Consider the following 26,503-nt stretch of genomic DNA (forward strand, 5'->3'; position numbering starts at 1 on the left):
AACAGTTAGAACAGTAATCTTTTATTTTTTTATTTTTTTTAATATTCCAGTTACACCTGTTCACATAATGCGCTTGTATCCTGAAGGTATTTACAAAATCCTACAGTGTGCTACGGCTCACAGTTCCTGTGTTAAAGGCAACAAACAAACATTCTGGATTGGTCAACCACACGGTCAAGGAAAACAAACAAATCACAGTTGGCCTCAACTGGCCAATTCCATCCCCACGGTAACGGTCATTGCTCAACAGCAGCGCCAAAATGGAGAATGGATTGTTGATTGGCACGCAAACACCACGACAAGCTAACAGTTAAACCTCCAAATATCCTGTTTATGCCGTGTGCATTGCCTGTGCCCAACTCAGTCACGCAAGTGTCTGGGCTGAGGGATATGTATTGAGCTGGCTGACCGGCACCGTCTGACCGATTGTCAGGCATTCATTCAGCTGTCCTAAGGCCCCTCGATATAGAGAATAGTCTACACGAGAAATGATCGTGAATCAGAGAGAGTGGCAGCAAGAGAGTTTTCTCTTTTCGTTTGTTTGTTTTAATATCCCGAAAGGCGTTCCACACAGTTAAGACACCACATCCCAGTGGGCTAGACTGTGACAGTTGAGAGGAGTTTCAAGTATTTATAATGGATTCTGAATTAACTAGGCAAATAATGATCCTGCTTATGAGAAGCAGCATTGTGCTGATAACTATTTGGAATAAAGAATACAATATAAAGAAGAGAGAAAATCAGACTTCAGTACATTTACAATAGTGATGGGATGGAGGGATCTCTTTACCCTGTTATAATACACAATTGCGTTCCATACATTCAGGTATTTCAGCCTTCAAACCTGTACTCCTAACTTACGATGCATTGCACAAACCCAGTAAAACTATCTTGATTTGTCAGAAAGATAAAACCTTTTGATCCATTTTACCACACTATTCAGGTTAATTCACAAAAATAATTCTCGGCAAAAAAAGGCTTTTGGACATATCAAAATAAAAATATCCTATGCTTTCAAAAACAAAATGCATTCCTCTGCTGTTAAGTGTAGTTTAGTCATAAATAGTAAAGAAAATGTGTTCTAAACTAACTACAATAGAGTATATTAAGTCTTGCCTACAAAAAACAAGTTTACAATCTCTGAGCCACATAAATGGTTGTAATCTAAGTAATCATCCATAGACATTGATAACAATAAATTAAATACATTAAATATGTATCTTCTGATCATATTGAAATTATACACATATTCCTGTCAACATTTGTATATCCACTGATTACTAACATAGCTGGCACTGTAGACCTACATCACAGCTACCTCAAAGCACAACACCACCTTAGGACTTCATAGTGCAAATAGGGACCACTATGACCAGGATGACCGTGCAGGCGGCTGCTGCAATCAGCGCTCCGATCTTGCATACCTTGGCCCTCCTGAACTCCGCCTCTTTGCGCTTCAGCAGCGAATCGTAGCCCGGCGTGTAGATATCCTCCATCCAGTACTCCAGGTTGTTGGGATTCAGGGACTCCTGTGTCTTAGGGGCAGAGGTAGGACAGGGTTTGAGTGGGCAAGAAACCTGTGTGTGTGCGCGCGTGTGTAAGAGTGTGTGTGCGTGTGTGTGTATGTGTGTGTGTGTGTGTGTGTGTGTGTGTGTATGTGTGTGTGTGTGTGTGTATGTGTGTGTTTGTGTGTGTGTGTGTGTGTGTGTGTGTGTGTGTGTGTGTGTGTGTGTGTGTGTGTGCGTCAGTGATGTGTTCCAGGGTGTGAAATGAGAAACGGGGCAAAGATGAATGGAACTCTTGTCTACCCCTAAAAATAGTCGAAGGAAGGAGTGCTGAAGCGACACATTTGGCGTGAATGGGATTTTCAGCAAGTGTGCATGGCTATTTTAATTGATATTCAATTCATTCCTAAACAAGAGAGGAGGAGGGGAATACATTCCCAGAGAGATAGAGAGAGAGAGGGAGAGAGAAAGAGAGAGGAAGAAAAAGAGTCCAGCAGCATAATCACTGAGGTGTGTGGTGTGGACTTCTGGACTATTCTCTGTTTGTCTGTCTTTTGTTGGTGCCTGGGTGAGGGGGTTGGCTGAGCACAGCACACCATATGAGGCGCAGGAGCTTCCTACAGAGAACAGCAAGCTGCTTTCTGACAGCTGTTAGCCTGCTGGGGTGAGCCGGCGTTATCATCTAAAAACCAACTGTAGGACAAAAATAAAGCACACGGCTCTGCAGAAACCATCGATCTTCAGCGTAAGCCGTGTCCTTGCGGACGTCCATTTCCCACGGACAATGGCAGATACAGTATGTGCAACCCAGGCGCTAAACCCCTCACTTGGCCTGAATTTATTGCCTTTCTGCTGGAGATGCCGCTCTCAGAGGGAGGGGGCAAGGTGTGTGTGCGTGTGCGTGTGTGTGTGTGTGTGTGTGTGTGTGTGTTGGGGGGGGGGGGGGGGGGGGCATCATTGCATTGATTGTCAGGGTTGAATATCTTTGAAAAGAATTGGTGTTTTTCCTTTCTGCATGTCCTTGCGACAAGCTTCCCCATAGCATTTAATTAATAGTGCTTTAATGTCAAGGTGGCAGAGTCACTGCTAATAGGCTTCCAGCAAGATGTTCAAAATGCATAACAGTCACTGATGATGCGATTATAAATTTCTGCATCTACTGGAGATAAAACCTCTAAGAGAACTGTGAAGGCATAATAATGTCAGGGTTATGTACAAGGTCCACTGGTGGGTTACTAAGAGAAATACTAAACTATTTTATCCTTTGATAACTCAATATTTCAGTATTCATTATAGGTGTGGTTAGTTCCCTTTCTTACTGTAAGTATATATTACGGTTGTGTCCAGTATTCACCATAAGCACTTGCACGTTTTTCCTGCTTAAAGCGGAGTGGGTTGGTGTCAGTTAAAGGAAGAGGGGAATATTTGAAGGCCAGGATGTAATAAACAACTCAAACAGCCCTGTGTTTGTCTGTGTGTGTGTGTGTGTGTGTGTGTGTGTGTGTGTGTGTGTGTGTGTGTGTGTGTGTGTGTGTGTGTCACCATGAGCAATGGTGGTGGGCGACCAGGGAGCATTAGCTGTATGTCTGCTCTGTGATTACAGTAATTTATGTATTTGGTGGGATGTGGAACAAAGGTCAATTGTATTTTCTCCTCTCCAAGCCCCTCACAGTTGATCATATAGTAATGAGATATCAATGCTGTTGAGGGTGATGAAGTGCCCTCCAGATTGAATCTGTCCACGCCATGTCTGCTGTGAAGCGGGCCTTAAGTGTCTCTGAGCCATGGCTTGGACTGTGATGAATTGAAGCTTTTTAGAAGACTGAATATTCTTTTAGTCACAAGGTTACTGTCAATGACAATATTTTAAATGCTATGCTATATGTTTCTATGGATAGAAAGGGGTGTTTTGTGCATACAAGGCACACTTGAAACATGAGGACTGGCCTCAAACTATGATCTGCTTTGCTTTTCAGTTGAATAAAGATAATGATCTACTAATGTCTTTGTGAATCTTGAAAAACATTATTCCTCATGTGCGTCCAATGTTGGAGTTTAGCAGGCTACATCCAAACTGAGAATTCTACATTAGCCGCCAAGTTCAAAGCCTTGTGCTTGCACACAAACAAAGCAAAGGGGCACAGCTGCAGTAAACACGCATGGGCCTTTGAGCGCATTAAAATCACTTCACCTATCACACACTCCATATCTGGGAGCCTGCTCTAATGCAGTGCATCCTCTCATTTCAGCCAGAGATGCAGAGAAACGATAAACCCGCCCTGTACAGCAGGAGTTTAGAAAATGAGCCATGCACTGGTTCAAGTTGGTCCAGTTGCCCTAACTGTGATTTAAATTTTTTAAAAAGAGTTGACAAAGTCTGGGCAGCTTTAAACATGATCATGATGCATAAGGGGGAGCTTATTTTTTGGTGTCGATAAACAAAAGTATTGGTTTGCCGGCTCATTAATTGCAAAAAGGTTTGTGTCTATTTCGGGGTGAGATAAAGAGTGTTAAAGAGAGAACAGCATGTGCAGGAGGTAACAACTGTGCCAAAGCAATCAAACCATTAAATAATAAGTTCTCTGATGGAAAAGATTAACAACAATTACAGGAGAAATGCCTCCACAAGCATGCCTGAATATTTTTTAATATCTTTAGTCGGGTACCAGAGAGAAGGACAACAGTTTGCTTTGGGAAATTAATTTTGGAATCAAAGTAGGCCTAATTCTGTCCTTAATTCCTCCAATGCCAAACCCCTCTGCATCATAGACCTAGCACTGCAATATGCTTAGATTGTGGTTAGACTCTTCCCTTCCTAATCTTTTGTCAACTCACTTCTGAGTCTGAGTCTGAGATTTGCCAACTCATTTCTGAGTCTGTTTCTGTGATTTTCTGCTTCACACACTTCCACTGTCTGAACCAGACCTCTTCCACTTGCTGACTGACAGGTCCGTTGTCTTTCTCAAGGCGAGACCTTACTGCTCGTTTGCAATCTCATGCAATCCACAGAAACCTTCCCATTGTCAGGTTACAGTAAATAATACAGAAACTACATTTGTGGAGGCGGAGAGGGCGGCACAGGCTTCCTGAAAAGAGCAGATCACATCGGTGTGGCTGGCTGGGGCATATAAATAGGAGGGTCTATTTCCAGGACCTCATCAAATCCTCTGAACACAAGCAAAGGCTTAATAGTGGCCTGCATTTCAGACACAAGTATACCATTTCTTGGACTTCTCCTTTCATATACATCTACAGCAACAGACACTCAGGGGCAGGAAGATATAGCAGGAGCTAAACTAGATAAACAATAGCATTCGATCCTAGACACCACAGAAACAGCTGAAAAGTTGTCATAATATGAGATTGTTTTTGGCCAGTAATGAATGGTATCAAAAGTAGAATGAGCACACAATCACAAAATGTTGTTCTAGTTCTAGCCATAATGAGATGTGTAACCTGGGGCATATTCCTAATAGCCAATGTGGGTGTATCAGCAAACAATGTGTTGCTGGGTAGAAATCTACAAAAGGTTGCAGCTGCAGGTATAATTTCATTTCAGACTTCAGATCTCTGAATGAAATTAATCAAATTGCTCCACTTTCATCTCAGATATGTATGCATGTGCCAGTAAATATTCAAGTATTTTATCTATATAGCGCATTTTCTAGCACAATGCGACTCAAAGAGCTTCACATAGAGACACATACAAAGACACAAAAACACAGAGGACATCAGGGAGACATGGAGACAGGGGTCAGGGGTCGGACGGTGCTAACCTGCAGGTCCAGCGCGGCCAGCTTGCCCTTCTCTCCTGAGTTGCGCTTGTACTCCTCTATGGTCCAAGAGGGCTGCGCGCGCTTGGCCTCGGACAGGTTGGTCAGCCTTAGGTCTGTGTAGAGTGGGCTGCCCTTGTGAGACTTGACCGAGGGGGGGAAGTGGTGCGGGCTGAACACCTGCTCCACCAGGTAGGCGTCTTTCAGAGGTTTGGAGGAGCGGTGAGCAGACGGGACCTCGTACTGGCGGTCCGTCTATAGGGGGGTCAAATGGCAAATGATCAGAGTTCAGGCCAGCGGGACTTACAGACATCCTGTGGTGTGTTTCTATGAGGGGTGATGGGATGGTACAAAAATCTCATTAAAACCAAGTTAGCGAACCAATTTCACAGTAGTCCACACAATTAGTCTTCTTATTCAAAACAATTAGTGAAATTAAAAAAGAGCAAACACACAAATTAACAAAACTCTGTTGCACCAGTACCACCACTTACCATGGTTAAACACTCTCTTGTAAAAGAGATTCTGAAATCCAGATAATGTGCTGATGACCTTAACGAATTGTCACTATACAGTAGTCACCATCAGGGTTGCATTGGCCGTAATGCCCCTTTGAAAATCAGAGGTTTACAGGCCACGGTGGCCTTGGTGCCCCCTTCTTTCAATATTCTGCTTTGCGTCCTACTAATAGCGATTTTTATTTAGCCTGTGGCCTGTCAAAATAATCTTAGCATTCACAGCGCAAATTAATTTAGTCTTTTACGCAGTGGAGAAAGTGACAGTGCAAGAAAGAAAGTGCGTCCAAATTCACCCATTCTTCTCAGTTTAACTACTCGCGAAGTAGCCTACTCATCATCACACAGACATCACAAGTATCACATGAAAGAGCTTTTTCTCAGCTTTTAAACGATGTTAGCCGATAATTGCTGTGTTGAACGGTTTGCGATAAAAGTAAATAATATAATTCAATTTAATCATACATTCTACTGAAGGTTTTGCGTCCATGATCTCCCTACCCACTCATATCGGTGGAATACTTCACGAACCCTTCTTTTAACACATGACAAACCATATATAAGAATAAACAGCAGACCTTACCGAACACAAAGGTGTAAAACAGTCCCCTGTACAGTTAGCTGTTCCGGAGTAATCCAGTTTCGAATTTGCAGTAAATTTCGACATGCATGGATGTCTCCGAATTTGGGCTTTAAGTTTTACAATGTGTTTAAATTGTTCCACATGATTTCATAATGGGCCAAATACAAAATAAATGTTACAAATATCGCCTAGATATTGGTAAATCAGAGGACAGCTGACTAACAGTTTGTGAAAGTAGCCTTAATGATCACAAAATGCTAAGCATGCATCTAGGCTATTTGAGTTTCTTAAAGCTGAGCTGTGCTTAAATTGTTCAATACATGATTTCATAGCAGGCCAAATATAAAATAACTGTTATATGTAGCCTAGATATCTGTAATTATTAGATGATCAGAAGATTTACAGTTCTATGTAATATGTCATTTTTCATGTTTTTGTCATGTTTCATACAGTGATGCAGGTCTACTGCAGTGAATAGGCTAAATACAACTTTGATCATTTTTATATGCTATAGTTAACTTTGGCCTTGGTGCCCTGACATGTGGCCTTTGTGCCAAATTAATTTAGCCCCCCACCAAATATGCCCAATTGAAGGCCAAGTGGCCTTGCCCCCAGAATGGTGAAATTCCAAGCCTGGTCACCATACTTTCATTCTGCCATAAATGACCTCATTGTGAATTGAATTTAGTTAAAATTGTTTGGATTTATTTTTAGTCTTTGTAGTGCATGGTTGGGTGATCTCTCTTTACCGTCCATGTTAATTTGTTAATTTGGGTTTAATCACCAGAGCAGCATCTTGTCCCTGTCTTCCATGGGGGGGTAGGCAATAAGCCCCAGTCTTAGCAATATCACCACTATTGTGTTCCAGGATGCTAGAGGGGCTCAAGGTTTCTGCTGTGTAAACACGAGACAAAAATAATTTGTGCAAACACCAGGGTATTGTGGAAGCACCAGATCTCTCAGCGTGGCTACCCCAGCTGGGCTAGCATCTTCTATATAGCTGAGTCTGATATGCTCATATGCTAATATGAGGATAAATGTGGCTTTAGAACACATATATTTTTTGTACAAAATGTGAAGCTTTTGTGAAATGTTCATTGAGTTTCAACAATCACTGAGCAGCCAAGAGGAGAGCATATAAGAATCACAGTTTACAGTACCAGGAGTTGCAGAGCAGGGAATGGAGAGAAGTAAGAAGCGTGATTTTACATGCAGCACCGTTCAACAGTCATTATATGTGTCGTTATGCGGTAGGTTAAGTATTTCTCTTGCTTTGGCTGTAAAACTTAAAAACCATTTTGATTGCAGCTAAAGTAAGTAACATGGGTGCTTCTACCACAGGCTGCTTTAGCACCCCACTCTCTTGTTAGGTGCCATAACAATGATGCTTGGCAGGCATCCCGAGAAAGACAGTGCCCAGATCTGAAATGTTGATAATGCCTATGTGACAACACACACTACAACACTCAATTAAAGGAATTAAAGGATCCTTCCCTGTCTCTGGGATGTCCTATATCAACAGTATGTTTACACATACAGTCACCAGTGGCCTATTGCTACGCGAATGAATATGTCCACTCTCTCATATTGACCCAATCCTGATTAGTTCTGCTGGGGTTCTAGATGCATTGGCAGTCCCGGATAGTCTACAGTTAGCCTCCGGAAAAGGATACAATACAAGCGCCAATGTCAGCCCCAAACACTTATGCTTCCACTAACCATGACATTTTGTAATCCAACAATGCACTCACATGACATGTGTGTGAATTTATTACACATTTCCTGTTCGTGTGGCGAGATATTTAAATTAATTGCATCGGCCCCAGCCGTGGCGCAACTGGCTGGGGCACCTGCACCGTATGCCGACGACCCGGGTTCGATTACCGCCCCGTGGTCCTTTCCGGATCCCACCCCGACTCTCTCTCCCATTCACTTCCTGTCTTTCTCTACTGTCCTGTCTAATTAAAGGCATAAAAAGCCCCCAAAAATATACTTAAAAAAAAAAAAATTAATCGCATCATCATATCAAAAATATCTTTGCAATTTAGAATCAACAACATCTTGACATGTATACTAACTTTAGCATGATTTGGATGAATCTTCTAAGAGAAGTGCATCAAAATGGATCATGTGTCACAACACACAAAATCCCAACTATTTCACTTCCTGTTGTGCGTGGCTAATGGACTGTAAATATGATAATATAAATAAGTTATTTGTCTTGGGGAGTTACACACACCTACCAAATGTGGTATGTTTAGGTGAAACTATATACCAACCAGCAGACTCAGTGACATACTGTATAGGGGGGGGCGGTTGGTTATGGAATTCCTGGGCCACACCCCGGGCCAAGCCTTTGTCCCCAAATGCTTTTCATGACACCTGTTGTGCATTTCAAATTTCATTTCGCCCATGGGAACCACTTCAAAAGTACGGCAGCAGGAGACAAACTACTATAATAATTCTTACAGAAACAATAGGGCAATTAGGGACCTATTTAACCTGACATCAAATACCATAGTTACCTGAGGCGAACCTAATATGCTGATGCAGTAAACGCTTAAGATCATTCCTTCGCATCACAATACCATAATGGACGCTATGGGAATTGGAGAAGGATTAAAAGCAGCTTTGTGAGTAAGCCCAGGTTTCTAAACTTTCATTTCCATATAAAATAGAGTTGACTTCTACTGTTACCACAAGTTAAAAGTTAATGTCCAACCATTTCTGCCCTCAAACTAGTGTCTCATATGCTTGACTGTCTAATTTAATCAGGTAAAGACAAGAGACAGCAAATCTACAGTGAATTCTCTGTCACTGTCACAGCTATGCCTGCATCTGTGGCCCAAAGCACATTCATTTACGTTCCCTCATTTAGCTGAGGCTTTTGTCTAAAGCGACTTACAAAAAATAGAGAACAATCAAGGTACAGTCGAATAAGAGACAATAGTGTAATAATAAGCATGGCCTTGTATAAGAAACAGAATGACAGTTCAGAGTCAAGTTATGTCAGGGATAGAGAAAAACATAAGACAGGTTAGAGAAAAATGTCATGGTAACAGCAAGTTACAGTAATGTGTGTTGTTTTACAAAGCACTCTGATGGAAAGGACAGGTCACCTCTCGATGCTCTCTGCAAGGTCAATCTGCCCTCTGTAAGCACCTCTTGCACCAAAGGTGCAAATTAAAAAACAGCATGTTTGCAATCACAGTCCAGAGAGGCAAGCACCAGTGCCAGGACGAATAACTACTCTAACATGAGACAACACAGGGCTGTGGCCACTGCATTTGGCCGGTCGCTGCTCTCCCTGCAACGGCCAGCAGCAACACCCACGTACCCAGGGATTAGCAAATTCTTTGACATGCGTAGTTACCTCTCTCCTCCCAGAAATCAATGGCAGGGAAAAAACACCACCACAGCACACAGCATTGATTCTATTGATTTCTTAACTCTGTGAAGTTGCCTTGTAATTTGGGAGAGAGTACCAACTTTCCAACAAGGAGCCCCTAGCCTTGGTCATCTAAAGACAGACTCCAGTCCCATTTATCCTCCTAAATCCTGCAAAAAAGAAAAAAAGAAACGGGCAAAAAGTGCTTTGAGAAGAGGAGGTGATTTTTCACTTCAGATAATGTGATGTTGTAGCGGCATCGCTCACAGAATGCTTGGTTGGGAGAACACAATCAATGTCGGGCTTCACAGGGGAGCTTTGCATAGCAATAAAATGCCATTTTGATTGGATGGCACCTTTACTGATTGCTCTGCATCATACAAACACCCTTTCCCCCTGCAATGAAACACTGTCGAGATAGTCAAGGTACATCTGATCTTGTTATTTTAATGCACACACATATCATTAACTGCAAGCCTTAGCCTAACGAAGCTCAGAATTTTAATTTGAGGATGCAGGTCCCTGTGTTACGGGATGAGCACCAAATAAAAGAGCTCTTGCCAATCAGGCTTACAGTATCTGTTAATTGCCATAGCTTTGCCTAGTGTTAGGGCTGTGCAATCTTGGCTCAGCTTGAAGGACAGTTTGCGTCGCCTTTTTCAGAGAACAGCATGTGCTGAGGACAGAGTGGCGTGGTCAGTGCCAAGCGTCAGATGACAGGCTCCTCGTGTCATCACACCTCAAGCGGTCCCACGGCACCACGACGTCCCGGCCAGGCCTCGCCGGTCAGTCAGTGGTGGTGATGGAGAGGTCAGGCCAAGGGAGGGAAGTGTGGAGGTGGGAGGAGGAGCTGCTGCTGGTGGTGTAACAGAATGTGGTGTAGTGCTTTCAAGGGTTTTTTTTTTCTTTCCTCTGGACCTTTGCGTGCCATCTGCGCCGCTCATTTTGACCTTCATGTGTGCAGGGGTGAGATTCAACTGAGCCGACACAGCAGCTTTCTCCCATCTCCATACAGGCTCAATGCTCTGTGACAGTGGATCCTCTCGCTAGCTGTGCTAAATTCAAAAGAGGTGAATTATGAAACATATGTGTTTTTCCTTGAGCAAATGGTGTTACGGCTGGCTCAATGGGTTGGTTAAGTGAGTTTATCATTGTTGTGTGGCACAGTAGTGTGCCCTGGAGGTGACATTCATAGGTAAACAACCCTCTTAACAATTCAAGAGGTGGAAAAAAAGCTCGCCAAAAAAGACAGGCTCAACTATGGGGCACCGGGGGGACACATTACTGCCTTCCTCCCAGGCAAAGCGCCAGCCTCTAAAGTAAAGGTGAGAGAGCTGAACTCCCAGACCAGGGGGAATTCTCTTCAGATGATGATTCATTGGCATGTTCAAATGCAGCATTCTGACAGTGATGGATACTGATGGTATAATAATGAGGGAGTGGCCCTCCTCCCAGTATCCTCAGCGAGTCTTCTGTCAGGGGAGAAGGGGATTAAAGGCTGGCCGGTGGGGGGGGGGGGGGTGTCTGACTGACAGCTGGCTAAGAGTCAGCAGAAACCTGAGGGATCAGCGAGTGACAAGAATAAAGACGGCATGCAATTCATTTGAAATGAGTTGGCCTACAAGGCTGCTCTTCCCTCCAGACACCCATTGACTGGCTGGGGATGGTGCTGTGTGACAGCTCTGGTCAAGACCTTTATCAATTAGCATCATCTCCATTTGGCAACCCTGGGACAGCCAGCATAAACAAAAAAAAATAAAACTTGAAGAAGCGTACTGATAAAAACTGTTGAATAGCTTGCTCTTTAAGGGACCAGCAGAGATGTGAACCCAGAGCACAAGGAAAAGATCAGACTGGTAGGCAGCCTTTACCAACTGCTACTCCTGTTTAAATGAATAAAGCTTACAGAGACACAGAATGATTGTAGAAATGGGATTAATTGTGCATTTGGTTCATAGTACAACAGATGCTTTTGTGTCACCTACCAACAACACCCTGACGCCTCCTCGTTGCAGGTGATAAATGGGAGGGAGATGTTAATTTTAGGGAGATTGCAGTAAGCTCCTGGGTTGTGAAAGCCAGTGAAAGCTCTCCCAGAATGCGGCACCTGTTCTGAGGCTGGGTTTAGCGGCATTACCATTTCTCTCTATTCATCCCAGCTCAGATGAAATCTGTCTCATTTCAGTGCAAGCTGGGGTGAGAACGGCTTCTTGAATTCCTTCCACCACATGACGCCTGTGACCCAGCTATCGCATCCAAACAAGCCCAGCTCCACTGCGGCCCCGCGCCTGTGGTGAGTCTCACAGCTAGCAGGAGGGGAACAGCACGGAATAATCTCTGTAGATCTGAGAGAATTTTTCATGCGTTGCTGTTAACGCGATACAACAGCTAACACTCTTTGCATGCTGCTATTGTCTCTTACTGTCCTAGTGATGTTCTTACATGACAACATGTCAAACAATTATGCCATACTATTATTCATGTTATATCGAAATCTCAATGCAGACTATTTTGAAATACACAATTACAGTAAACAGCTCAGCAACTGATCCACACACTTGAATGTGATGGTTTCATAACAACATTGACCAGGGTTCTCTCACCTCTTTGGATTTCCGGTGTCTGTCCTTGCTTTCTCTGTCCTTCTCTTTCCCCTCCTCCCCTGGGTGACTGGAGTAGGACACTGTCCTCCAGTCCCGGGGAGAATTGGTGATGCTGGCCACTTTGGACTCAGTGGCGCTGTTCTCCTCATTGAGGGAGCGCGATGACCTGCGGGTGAACAGGCTCTTCTTGAGCGCCTTCACCCGCAGGCTGTCGCTGCCGCCAGCCTCCGAGCAGCACCACTCCGGGTTGTTGTCCACCTTCACGTTGTGACCCGTGGTGTGGCACTGGAAGACGTGCGGCGACAGTCCAGCGTCCATGTGCATCTGGTCAGCCACGCCCGCCTCACCAGGTTTGCCGTTGGCTTCGGGCTCCTGGATCTTCTCGTCGAGTTTGTTGAGCTTGGAGAGGACCTGTGAGATCTCCCCGCGCACGCCCGAGAGCGACTCCAGCTTCTTCTCAATCTCGCCGATCCGTAGGACCAGCTTGCACACGCTGGCCTTTAGCTCGTCGTCGTTCTCCAGCGACTGGAACAGGCGGTCCAGCTTGAGACCCGACTTGGCTAGCCTTATGGTGTTCCGCTCAGGTGAGCTGTCGCCGTCCGACTTGGTCACCTGAGAGAGGGAGCCGTTGCTATTGTAGCATGACGGCTGGACCACACCCAGGGACTCACACACGCTCATGTCGTCCAGAAAACGGAAAATATCACTGATATCGTCGCTGATAATCTCAGAGTCCTCGTCCGAGTGCTTGAACGGCTGTCTGTCGGCATATTTGCTGTGTCCAGAATAGTCCTTCAGCTTTCTCTGCTCAGACTGTTCTGTTTGGGTTCCAACACTGAGTGCGCTGTCAATATTACCAGCTTGAAAGGACGTACAGTTGACACTTTTGTCTTTATGTCTTTTTGGACCGTCTCTTTTGTCCCCGTTTGGGACACAAGCCATGGAGGCCATGTCCTTAGTTTTGGGTCCATTGGATTTCTTTGGAAATCCTGAGGGAGAGACATTGGCCTTCTCTTTGGCACACTGATATGGTTTATGGTCATTGTCCATGCTGATGATGTTATGGCGATGATTGTCTTTTGGCGGCTTGCTGCCCAGGAAAGACCGCTCGAAGTCAGGCCCCTCCTCTGTGTTCAGACTCAGGCTCTTGACAGGCCAGTGCGGCTGCCTGCCTTGCTTCCCTGCCGATGTCCGCTTGGTGTTCACGCACTCTGAGACCGTGGTCGGCCCGAAGTACGTGGACGCCTGCAAGTCGTCCAGGCTCTCGTGCTTCACCCGCTTCTTTTCCGGTACCGGTGAGCTGACGGGCTCGAAGTACGGATTGCTGTACGGCAGCTCGAAACTGTGGTTGAAGAAAGTGGCGGGCTTGTGGTACTCCCTGCCGTGGTGGTGGTGGTGGTGGTGGTCTCCATGGGGCTTGAGGTTCACCTTGGCCTCGCTGGCAATCACTTTGGGAGAGAAGGCAACAAGATTATGAAAATCTTCCTTGAAAATGTTCCTTTTTTGCACGCACGAGTGCACAGTGAAAGGCTCTGCGTTGGTAATGAACACTTCCTTTACCCCTGAATTCATATGCAGAGAGTCCTGGTCCGTGGTTGACTCGCTGTCTATATCCATGGGGAAATATGTGCTCTGCATCTCACACGGAGGAGAGCTGCTGCTTGAGTATTGGGGAAGGTGCTGGAGCTTGTCCAATGAGGCTGCTCTGCATTTCAAATCCTTATTGACTCCCAGGAGGAAGTTGGGGTCGGAGGTCGGGATGAACGACTGACAGTTGTTACAGTCCGATTTCGACCCAGGGGAGTTGCGGCTAATAGGATGACCTCTGACGTCCAAGAAGTCGTACGTTTTGTCGCAGTCAGCAGCATACTTGTACACCTCGGTGTCAGATCGGCACGACTCAAAGGACTGGTTCTTGTGGAATTTGGGCCTGTGTCCCACGGGCAGCTTGTCTTTGGCATTGCCGCCATTCATCTGAATCAGGTTAAACATGGTCACAATGTCGGCAGCCACCATCAGCTTTTTGGACTGATGATCCTCCACGGAGCATCGCATCTTGTCTCTGAACAAAGTGGCAGGGAAACTTGGGTCCAGGCATGCCGTGTAGAAGAGCAGACTTCGCAGCTTGGCAAGGTGGACCAGGTCAAATCGAGCACACAGAGACTTGCACAGATCCTGGTAGGACACGGTGGTGTACTTAGTGTCCAGCTCCTCCAAAATCCTCATGAGAAAAAGGGAATACTCCGGCACAGCATCCATGGTTGATCTCACTGAGCTCCGATTCTTATCTTAAAAGGAAAACAAAACCCTACGGGAAGGAAAACCGGGATTAGTGGCTTCATATCCACAGATCCACTACTTTTATGCTATTACAGTACTAGTGTTAATGCATACTCACAGTGTAGATGCAGCCTACTTTAAAAAATAGTACAAACATTGCCATTTGTTTTATTTCTATGGCAAGTGCAGATGTAAAAATAATTTGACTTACATTTGAACATTTTCACATTGTAATCCACACAGGACAGGGAAATAAGTAGACATTTTATAATGCAGCAGATCAAATCAAGCTCATATAAAACAGGAAAGAAGCTGAATTCCGTATCCGTTTGCTTTTTAGCAGTGGCTCTGATGTTACAGAGCACTATCACATGGGCACAATTCAATGCATCGAAAAAACTCTAAATAAAATTGCCCATAACCTGCAATGGTGGCCATAGTAACACATTTCATTTTCAAATGAAAAGAATACAAATGCACTAACCCAGTTCCATTTGCTGCCCGTACGAAGACTAGGAGAAAACTAGGCAGTGGTCTCGAAACTAACAAAATGATAAAGTTAATGCACGCGTTCTCCCAGAGACAAATATTCCATAGGCATACCATAGCACTCGCGCGGCATGATCAATAGATCATCCTTTATCCGGTCATCACCAAAAAAAAATAATCTCGGCTGGTTTGAATTATTCCCTTGTGTTCTTTTGCCTCGCGTTTACTCTCGGTGTGGGAACGAAGTGTCCGCTGTCTGAAGCATGTGTGGTGCTGAACAACCGTCGGCTGCTTTGTTTCCACCTAGAATGACGTAATTACACCTTAGCATCAACTGCATGGACACGAAAGGGGCACAGAAAATCATAATCTTCATCTGAACTGCTTGTCTCCACCCTTCTACCTATACTCTCATGAGTGTCCCTTGCAGTAGGATGGGACATTCGAGCATTCCGAATGACTTTCAAGGATGTATGCACGGGCAGGAAAAGTAGTGCGCAACGCGCTTTATTTTTTATTATTTAAACATGAAGGGGATGGGAGGAAAGCCAAATGCAAACAAAAAAAACAACTGGTAAAGACTGGTAAAGAGTAGGTTGCATTATGTCTGTACACGACCAACTACGGTATAGCTGCATTTGCCTGGACAGTAGCCTAGTGCATGTGTACATATCTGATGTTTTATGTGCAGCATTTCACTAGAACATAACAATACACAGAGAAACTGTATAAAGTTGGAGAAAAAAAATATATAGGTTATCTACATGCTGTATGAAGTTGAAGAAAAAATATATCTACATGCTGTTTTTGCTATATGCCTAATGGACAACTGACTGTAACAAGATGTGTCATATTCCAATTAATCATGTCATGCAGAACATTAAAAGAGCTGTGAGGGGGGAAAACACGTTCATTTGAAAGGCTGCAAATTCTGAAATATATATTTTTTGTTTCATAATTTTAGATTCTTGTACAATTTAGGCTCAGGGTCACAATAATTGTTATCGTCACAAGAGATAACTTTTATGGTTGAGGCAAGGGAAATGTAACATTCTCCTCTTTCCCTTTTATGTCCCCAACTGAATTATTGCACAATTATTTTAATTCATGAAAACAGAGCTAAGCTTTCTCATTTATCCTCAGGACCAGGTCCAGTAAACAATATATGCAACATGTTCAAAGTCCTACGTTGTCATGGCCAGATCTCTTGTAAGATTACTTCGGCTTTCAGTCTGACACTACAATATGTGTTATGTCATTGTGTTGTGATGTATGGATCTCCAAGACATCATTTCAACCGTGCTATGTCCTGAACAGATCAATACCTCTCCCATCCACTTCATTTTAAGCGCAGGGTGTCTGTGGAGCATGGGAGAGCTGCTCACAGATATGTTAAATGAACATTATTGGACACTTCAGTCTAAGTTCCACTGGGAATTACTCTAGTCACCATGAATAAGTGGAGTCGTTTAAATACACGTCAACTGACAGGAATCAGTACAGCGGCCTGACATTTTGCACCTAGTCCATTGAACCCACAAACAGCATTGATTCACCAAACATGTCTTTAACTCTGCTTGTGATGTCACACCGAGGACACACTCTCTGGGCAATTCATCTCCACCGTGTTTGTCTGCAAACATTAGCCACCAAGAAAATCTCTCCCCCAGATAAACTATTTATAGGTGAGCACACCAGGTGCCCTTTTAGCGGCTGCAATGGAGTCACAGCCATGACTGTATTCAACATGCACGTGAAAAGGCTGAAGTAAAATTGGTCACAGAAGCACCATTGCGATGATAATTTCTCAAAGGTCTAAAAGTAATTAACATGAGCCTTTCCACAAGATGGCCACTAAGGGACATTTCCTTATCTACAGTCTGTTAGGGTAACCCCTGATGGTCATGATTGTGTTGCCTGCCTGACTTGCACACATGATAAAATGGGCCTCTGCAAAGCCTCAGAGAATCCTGACCTGAACTCGTTATTTTCCAGCTGACTAAACAAGTTTTAATTGAGGCCAAACTTGGAGGAAATCATTTAACTCGGAGGGAAGAGTCTATCAGAATGCCAAGAGGCATGTAAGTGGGGCCCCACCGTCTGAGGAGTAATCTGTTAATTATGGTGGTCTGGTCACCGGGCAGAAATAAAGGGCAGTTTGATCCCCACTGACCTTCCATCAAAGTCACGTTACATCACCTAATTGGAGTTACATAAACACACACAAAAGTATGTACATTTTCAAGCTAATCTTACAACCTCATAATCCAGTCAACAATCGAGAAACAGGTCACAGAGTAAACAAAAAAGAAGAAAATTAGTTTAAATATTTGTATCTTTATATTGAGCTTACATTGCATGGCAATGTTACTATAGAGATCAGGGAGTGATTGTGTGTTAATCATTTGAAGCATTACAGGGATTTGCCCTTTTTTTCAAAAGAGAAAGCAATACTCTGCATTAAGACATCAACAGAATACCAGGGTTGTGAAATGTGACAGACATTTGGAAGCTTGAAAAGGGTTGTCTTTTTTATGACTTTGAATGGCTTATCTTGACTTGTGCAAGGACAAAACATAATCAGAAGCAAAAAGGAACGGATCAAGTGTTCCTCAATTGTTTACTGAGCTATATCAACAGAACATTGCAAGCAATGCATAGAGCAGCAGAGAGGAGGATTAGGAGGAGGAGTGAGGCAGCACTTTTGTGCAATTCATCAACACTCCAGCACTACTAATTGTTCAAATCTGCATTACCAAAATGCTGATAATTGCGTGAGTACTCAGTATTCAGTAAGTATTCAGATAATATTTTTGTTGACACTTTCTCAGTTCAAAAGTATTTACCACTTTCAGTTTGTTTTTTCATCCATTAGTCATTCATGACTGACACTCTCATACATTCGACCATGAGAATATGAGACTGCATTTGACACATGACTGCTAACACAGTGAATCATATGTTTTTAACGCACCTGAATCCTGGTATGATTAAAGACACGTGCAAGCTCAAAAATGGTGGACAGGAAAGACAGTCAACAGAGGGTTAACAAAATATGTAACTTTTTCATTCAATCTTGGTACATTACACTCTATGTGACATTTCGAGCTCTCTGACAACAATTCCACTCATTAATTTATCTAATTACTTTTAAATGGCATCTATAGGTACTACACAAGAGTTCGTTTTTGGTCAATTAAACCTAATCAGGCTATTTCTGACGTAAACAGTGAGAACCTAAAGAAGCAAATGGGAATGGCTGGTGCTTGGTGCTGGTCGTTTTCCTTCTCTGCAGTTCAATGGATTGCTCTCCTCATTAAGCCCTGATGAGAGCTTTTAAAGGCTGTATTGGATGAATCAATTAAAGCAGAGCCCTCCAGGAATCTTACACTTATCATATTGCACGCCTGCATGGGGTCTGGGCGATGTCTGCCGTAGCCTTTGCAGAGGCACTGACTGCCCTGCACGAATAAAGCCGGTGTTACTGCCAGACGAACTAAAACGCTCCATACAGAGATGAGGTTTCAGTTCCCATCTGATCATGAAACTGCTATACATGCAAATGTGTTGCTATCACTGTGCCTCTCTCTCTCTCTCTCCAGTTATCTATTTCTGTATCTCTTTCTCTCTGTAGATTGGTACTCCTGTGGAGGAACAGATAGCTCTTCCTCCTCTTCACCTCCTCTGCTCCCTTCTCCGTTCTCAGTCTCTATAATAATGCCCTCTGTTGCATGCCGCATGTCAGTGTCAGGGGCTAAAATAATGCCATCAAAGCTCACCAGACAATACATACATCAGGGTTAATAGGCACCCTGGCCCCAATGGTTGGGCTGCTTCTACCCCAAATTGGAAATTACAGAGACTGGGAGTTAGATGACACACACACACACATGTATTTCTTTTCCATTAAATATATTTTTTCTAAGCAGCTGGGAACACTCTAAATATTGCTGCATGAATGCACCATAACTGCTCTTGAGTATCCTCCAATGACCACACTCATCTTGGAGACAAGAAAGTTTGATTGAGACTGGGAGGCAAAAAAATGTCATGATGTTTTATTGCTAAATTACACTGAGTCACTACAGAGAACACCATGTGCAGTGTGCCCTGGCAGTCCCCACACAAATTCAGCAGATGGGTGAAAACCGAAGGGTTGTGGATATCATATTAAACAGTCATGTGGAGATAAATGTGTGGACATTAAAGCCTGAGTAAAATTTAGTTTTAGTTTAGTGAAATCCAGGACAACCGAACATAAATTCTTAATGCACAGTTGTTACAGCTTGTTACTTTGATGGACGTCTTCCGTGCAAATGGATTCCTGCTGAAATAATAACACACATTAGAGGAGGGAATTGAGAATGTGCCACGCTTGAGCCCTCACTCCCGCATGTTTTAGTTACCCTAAAAGGTCAGTGGGCTCTAGGAGAGAGACTTACAGTCGTTAACCCCGTTGAACATTCTGACAAAAGATTCCGTTCCGCAACAATTCAAGGTTCTAAAATGATATGTTGAATTCAGAGCCTCATAGACCCTTTCAACAATAAAAACAAAAACAATGCTTTAACGTTTTAGTTGGTTCCCAATCTACTTCCTCTGCATTAACCCTTAAAGGTGTAGGTTTTTGAACGTTCTAAGTTCCGCAACAATTGAAGGTTCTAAAATTCTATGTTGAATTCAATGAACCCAGATATTCTTTAGAACGTTCATTTCTCAACATTCCCGTCACACCAGTGTGACGGTACTCCTTTAAGGGTTAAGATAACATATGGAATGTTAAAACGGAAGCTTTGTGGGGCCAACTATGATGCTGATAATGGAACTCTCTTGAAAGGGTCTAGAGAGTTCCATTATCAGCATCATAGTTGGCCCCACAAGACTTCCTTTTTAACATTCCATATGTTATCTTAAAGGTGCGATTTTGTAGGATTGTTACCAAACGTTCTGTAGGCCAAAATCAAAACACTGGTGAACGTTCTCAAGACTACCAGACGCGAGCCTCTTCTGGGTTGCCAGATGTAATGAAGACTTAGCTAACGTTAGTTGACCTGCAGCCGCTTTAACGTTTCTCCAACCATGACCCAGCTACACATTACGGAAACAGTGAAAACAAAAAATACCTCTCTAACCAACGTAACATATTTAGCCGTAACATATTTAGCTGAAGTTAGCGATGCAGATGAAGTTTAGCCTAGGCTACCTGTTGTGGAGAAATATGGCCAGCTCTGCGTCAGACTTGATATTCTTCGTTTGATGAAGACGTCACCACCTCAGGAAGCTCCTCCGATGTCTACTTAATGTGTTTCTTGTTTTAATTTTGGAAATTTGCCTGCCTCTCGTAGGCGTTCATGACTACAGGGCAGCCGTGGCCCACTGGTTAGCACTCTGGACTTGTAACCGGAGGGTTGCCAGTTCGAGCCCTGACCAGTGGGCCGTGGCTGAAGTGCCCTTGAGCAAGGCACCTAACCCCTCACTGCTCCCCGAGCGCCGCCGATGTAGCAGGCAGCTCACTGCGCCGGGATTAGTGTGTGCTTCACCTCACTGTGTGTTCACTGTGTGATGTTTGTGTTTCACTAATTCACCGATTGGGTTAAAATGCAGAGACCAAATTTCCCTCACGGGATCAAAAAAGTATATATACTTATACAACTGACAGCTGTTGACAGTTGGCCTTTGCTAATTTGGCAACCCAAATAGGAGGACGCGCTAGCCCATTATTAATACACTATTCTAGAATTAATCGTTCAAAACATAAACGAAAATTCCGAGATTCCGCCCCGTAACTCTCTTTTCATGGGTTTTAAGGGGTTTTACGGGTTAGAGTAATGTTGTCAAATAAGCCATTACTTCAATTCATTGTGTTTCCTTACTCTCTGACAACATATGGTGATCATTTTTGGAATGGTTACAGTTTATTTTCCATTATTTCCTACATACTGGACCTTTAATGCAGAGGAAGTAGATTGGGGCCCAAATAGAACGTTCAAGCATTGTTTTTGTTTTTATTGTTGAAAGGGTCTATAAGGCTCTGAATTCAACAAAGACAGTGATCCTGTGTTGCTATGTGGATTGTCAGATAGTATTACCAAATTAAATGAAATCATGAAATGTCAAATGCAGATGTAAGAAGATGGATGCTTGCAAAGGAAACATAAGTGGAAAGTAAGAGTTTGTGAAATCTTACTAAGATTGGTTTTATTCCAGTGACGTATTCATGGGATGTGAAGATTGTGCCTGGACAATTCAAACTCGAGGAGGTATTGTTTCTGTTAAAAGAGTGGAGTGTGTGCTCTTTTCTCTAAGAAAAGTAAGTGAGCTCTTAATACACATAGCAGCAGTTGTGCAGCTGCTGTGGTTCATGCAGGGTCTAGTGTACTCATTCAGACAATGTGAGTATACCAGTCAGTAAATATGTGTCGCTCACTGTCACTGACAAGCTGTAGTAAATGGTTCTAGTATGTTCTGAAAATGTAACTGACAAGACTAAGGCGATATCAAAGAAACAGCAGTAAAATACACAGTCTGTATTTGGAACAGCTCTATAGACAGGTGTAATATGAAACAGCGGTTATCAGACTGTGTTGGGAAGAAAGTCTTTGTGATTAATTGTGATTTGGATGCAGATTAGCTGCAAGAGTGAGTCAGAGCTTACACCTAAATTTATTGGTCAGGTCTTTCTCAATTGCTTTTCATGCTTCATTAAAGTCTCTGACAGCAAGTGTCTGACAGCTACTGATTCAAGTCACCCTGAAAGAGGGAGAGAGGGTGAAAGAGAGAGGGGGGGGGGGGGGGGTAACTGAAGGTGAGACTCTAAACAGGTATGTTGCACAGACCCTTACAAACCAATGTAGTGCACACGGATAAGATTGCATTATCCCTTTTCCACAAAGCAAAGCAAAGCTTACTGTAACTTTCAGCAAAGGTTATTATAGTTCCAAACAGTAATATTATTCGTGAAAAATAATTATTGAGCATGGAGGTAAATAAAATTCTCTCTCTCTCACACACACACACACATACAAGATTATCTGTTTGAGATGTTCACAAACATCTCACAAACATTTAGTATTTCTCAAGGCAAAGATCAGTAACTCGTAGCAGTATTCACCAGGGGCCTGTACATGCCTTCATCTTCATCACATTTCCTGCCTCCTAGACCCTGGGGATTTCAGACAGAGGCATTGACACCTCACAAATCTCTCCCGGTGTCTTGGCCTGGGTCCCCTGGGTGTTCAGCACCACCTCAAGGCTTCACTGCACGTCTGTAAGACACTGAGAACTATGTATGAACCCAGCTTGCCACACTCTACTTCAGGCACTCCTCTCTATCGCAGTGGCAGGGTGAGGAGGCACATAGAGGCTCGGGTGTTTCATTTCTTTCCAGTGGGTTAAAGGATCTTCTTATTCAATAAGAGGACTGGTCAATACCTCTGCAGTAATGCTCTCTAAAGTGATTATATATGGTAGTTAAAAATGCCACGCTCGCACATGCACACACAATAAGGACGCCAGCTCTTAATGTGCATTTGGAAACAAGGACGTTTGGATTAACCTTCTCACTCACAGACTCACGTCCTCAAACCAAACACAAGGAAATACTCGAAGCAACAGCAATAGGAGGGAGAATATTTATGAACCTGATACAATTGTGTTGTGTGAATACATCTCTGAATAATGCAAGGCTTTGCAACATTGCAACCAAGCATTTGTGGTGCATGTAGCTGCGTACAATCGAACTATTCCTGAAGGAGCAGATTGAAAGCCTGTGTGACTGACCATAGATCCAATACGATGACCTCGCACTGCCAAAGAACTTGAAAAGAGAACTCCGTGAAAGGGGACACACAAGCAAACACAGCAACACACACACAAACACACACTGAGTCCCGAGGGGGTGTGTGTTTTGAGACAGAAGTGCCCCCCCCCCCCCCCTCCATAATCCGATAAGAGAGGCGAGGAACAATAGCAGCCGAATGTCCAAGGGAGATGTCTGACACACCTGTGAGGTGGAGGACCGAGCGGCCGCTGATGGGAATATTAATGAGGTCTGGAGGCAGCCGGCTAGAGCCAGCAGCCCAGCACCACGGATCCAAACGGCGACGGTGGAGGCCACTCCCCCCTGCTGAGGTTCTCTGCAGAGAAGAAGCAGCAACCGAGCGCTCCAAAGGCCTTCTGCTCTCTGAGCATCTGCTGCCATTGTCCAAACCAGCTCAGATAAGGAGGACTCCCTTTATCACATTAATGCCATGGTATTTTCTGTTGTTGTTGATGATGAATGCTAATGGTGAGGTTGGCATAGGTAACCATTATGCTAATTTGGTAACGCAAAGGAATCATACAGCAAAATAAAGGAATGTTATATCTGTATCACATAGTCATAGACAGGATATGTGGTCAGTGACATGGCCAGATATGCACATTAGCAAAAGCTTCAGGTGATTAGCATGCATAGCCAGTGATAACACTATTAAGGAGCCATTTTGTCCAAAGTGCCATTACCTAATGCACTAAAGGCAAATGTGTGCCATTACACAGCGGTGAAGCTGAGATCTGTAATCGCTGACTGCTTTATGTTCAGTGCTTTATCAAAGAGGGGGGGGGGGGGGGGGTCAGATTATCTGGCACCAGTGGTATCAGCTACTGCAAAGTTCCAGCAAAGTGGGCTTCAGATCTTAAAGCCTCTTGCAGCTTTGTCGTAGGTCAAACAACTTTGAGTTTGATATACTGTACCAATACTGAAAATATCACAAGATCCTCATAAAGGGTTTGACTATTTCCTGCTACAATATGTATCATGTAGTAGGCAAACATGTGGTAAAATATAATTAATATACATTAATCAAGGTCACATATCAATATATGTACAACCATTATATGTTTGGAGTTTAATTTATAAATCATCACGCTTGTTCTTGCCATTAAACAGAAAAACATAGTTTGCACAAACCCAAAAGCTAAACACATAATTAAGTCACCAGTATTTGATGCAGACCCTAGTGTCTTTCCCATACATTTCCATTTAAACAGCATTTCAGCTTCCCAGGCTTGACTAGAAATTCACCTCAGCATTCTCAGCTAGAACTAGAAAAGCTAGAAAAAATAAATAATTCACTATACACCATACATCTGTAAAAAAATCCATTGTTTTGGCTTTGTCAAATCCTATAATACAGATAATATTTCTGTTTTGTTTTTGAGGTCTGTTTTTATGTCCATCCTTACAGATATAAACCTGTCCAGATTAACAGATAAATCAATCAAGTACCTCCCCACTGGCATTCGCTTGCACTCTGATGATTACACTTGTCCATGTAGTTTGATACGAGCTGTCTCTGCTGAAGATGATTCTCCTTGTGTTTGACACTTTGTGAGCATGTTCGCCCACAGAACCACAAAAAAAAACCCTACTTCAGTCAACAAATGCCAATGGTAACAAGAGTAGTGGATGGACATAAAGAAAACACTTGCTGTCTTTCACTGGACCTGCCCAGACAGTTTTTAATAAAATGTCTGCAAAAGTGGCTTTATTGTTTGGCAAGGGCGGTGTAACAAGACTGTAATTCCCATCTGAAGATCCCCGCACTTGTATGTGCGCAGGATGCCTTCCATAAATTCTATATTACCAAACATCTCTGCCAGTGAGCTAAAACTGACATACCTCAAACAATGATCACCAGACAACCCCCCACCCCCTGCTATAGGTGTATGCTGTAGGTCTAGTCTGGGCTTATTGCAGTTGGTCCAATGTCCCCTGTCTGATTAAACAGTGAGAAAGCTTAATGTTTTCATAAGGAAGAGGATGAGGTGCTGAAGAATGGCCTTTCTTCTTTTGTTGATATAAATCCACCAGGGCCAGCGGGTGGCCTATTTATTCAGGGTAGGTAGCGTCCCCGACCAACAGGAGATGACAGACTATCGCCATTTTAGCCATAGCCCAGTCATCGGGAGATAACGCTGAAATGTTGCCTGTCAGACCGCATTGTCACCAGGGGCATTTGGTCTTTCAAAGATCTCTTCTCTCGCTCTGAAAGACCATTGCAGTGCTGTCAGGGCTAAATAAGGGATTTTTTTACACAGACACCCCTGGCCAAGAGCAGCACATTTTACCTCAATAAATGCAGCCAATAAATATTCAGATTTAATTCTTTAAACACAAACACAGCAATAGAGGAATGATAATAGTCTCAATACCAATCTGTCACATGGAGATCATGCAAATAGAATTTCAGCTCCTGTAAAAAATGCAGCCAGGTTCAGCACACAACAGCAAGAGGATCGGACAGGCTCAGGCAAGGCTACTTCTGAAACAACCAGACAGTGTGAAGTTCTGTGTGAAAGGGGTGGCGTTGCCATTTAAACAACACGGATTACAATCTAATCTCCAGTGAGCAGCCCGAGAGGAGTCAGAGAGTCATGGCACCCGGAAATGCCAACACTGCCACTTAAACTAATATGTCTCATAAATCAGCCCGGATCACACCTCCTCCCCCATAAATTGTGTTGTACTTTGAAAGAAACACACTGATTAAAACATGAAGTGCGTAGGGCGGGGAAGGTCCAGCGAATCTGCTAATGGATACTGGGCACCTACAAATTAAAGCTGTCCAAATCGCCATGTTACATTTCAGAGACAGACCAGATAATGGTGGAAAACAAGCATTGCGGACAAGCAATGGAAGCACTAATCAGACAGATGTAACACAAAAACCCATCTGTGGGGATGAACTCCATGGGTGAAGGAGCACAACATGGCTGTTTTTTGTTGTGCTCAAGGGCGTAGGTTTGGTCTAAGCTTTGGTGGGGACACTGCCAACTAACCCCCCCCCCCTGAAAAAAAGCCACTCAACTCTTTCACCAGCCACTATAGATACAGTATAAAATGATTAAAATGTGCTAAACCTAACACCAATATTGGACAGAATTCATAATTGGCCTGTCCTCCATGCACAGTAGCAACAAATCTACAGGTCAATAGAACAGCATTCATATGCCATAGTCAATCATTTGTGAGTTCTGGAGCTGTCCAACTTTATCTAACTATACTGTGTGGCCTACATAATCTGATTTTAATATGTACAGATATCTAGGCTATATTTAACATTTATTTTCTATTTGGTCTGTTATGAAATCATACATTGACCCATTTAAGCACAGCTCAGTTTTAAGAAACTTAAATACATGCATGCTTAGCATTTTGTGAAAAGAAATCATTAAGGCTACATTGACAAACTCTTAACCATGAGCTGCCTGTATATTCTCTGATTCTAATATTTACAGATATTTAGGTGATGTAAGCACAGCTCAGTTTTAAGAAATGCTTAAAGCCGAAAGACCATGTTGAATTTAGCTACAATTTATTTCAAA

At 43.3% G+C, this 26,503-nt stretch overlaps 1 protein-coding gene across 4 annotated transcripts; it reads right to left on the reverse strand.

The window, feature by feature from the left end:
* minar1 (membrane integral NOTCH2 associated receptor 1) lies at positions 1–23,218 on the reverse strand. 4 transcript variants are annotated; one of them, XM_042062280.1, is made up of 4 exons: positions 23,139–23,218; positions 12,368–14,675; positions 5,282–5,533; positions 1–1,535 (listed from the first exon to the last, which is right to left on the reverse strand). In XM_042062280.1, exons 2-4 carry the CDS (start codon positions 14,624–14,626, stop codon positions 1,338–1,340), a joined length of 2,709 nt encoding a protein of 902 aa, XP_041918214.1. In that variant the 5' UTR covers positions 14,627–14,675; positions 23,139–23,218; the 3' UTR covers positions 1–1,337. The 4 variants fall into 4 exon arrangements, with proteins under 4 accessions (XP_041918214.1, XP_041918213.1, XP_041918216.1 ...); XM_042062279.1 differs by lacking the exon at positions 23,139–23,218 and adding an exon at positions 15,132–15,874; XM_042062282.1 differs by lacking the exons at positions 1–1,535; positions 5,282–5,533; positions 23,139–23,218 and adding exons at positions 11,369–12,070; positions 15,132–15,874.
* Between the last annotated feature and the right edge of the window lie 3,285 nt (positions 23,219–26,503).

The sequence above is a fragment of the Alosa sapidissima genome, chromosome 14, assembly GCF_018492685.1.
Source record: "Alosa sapidissima isolate fAloSap1 chromosome 14, fAloSap1.pri, whole genome shotgun sequence".
In the NCBI taxonomy this organism is placed as follows: domain Eukaryota; kingdom Metazoa; phylum Chordata; class Actinopteri; order Clupeiformes; family Clupeidae; genus Alosa; species Alosa sapidissima.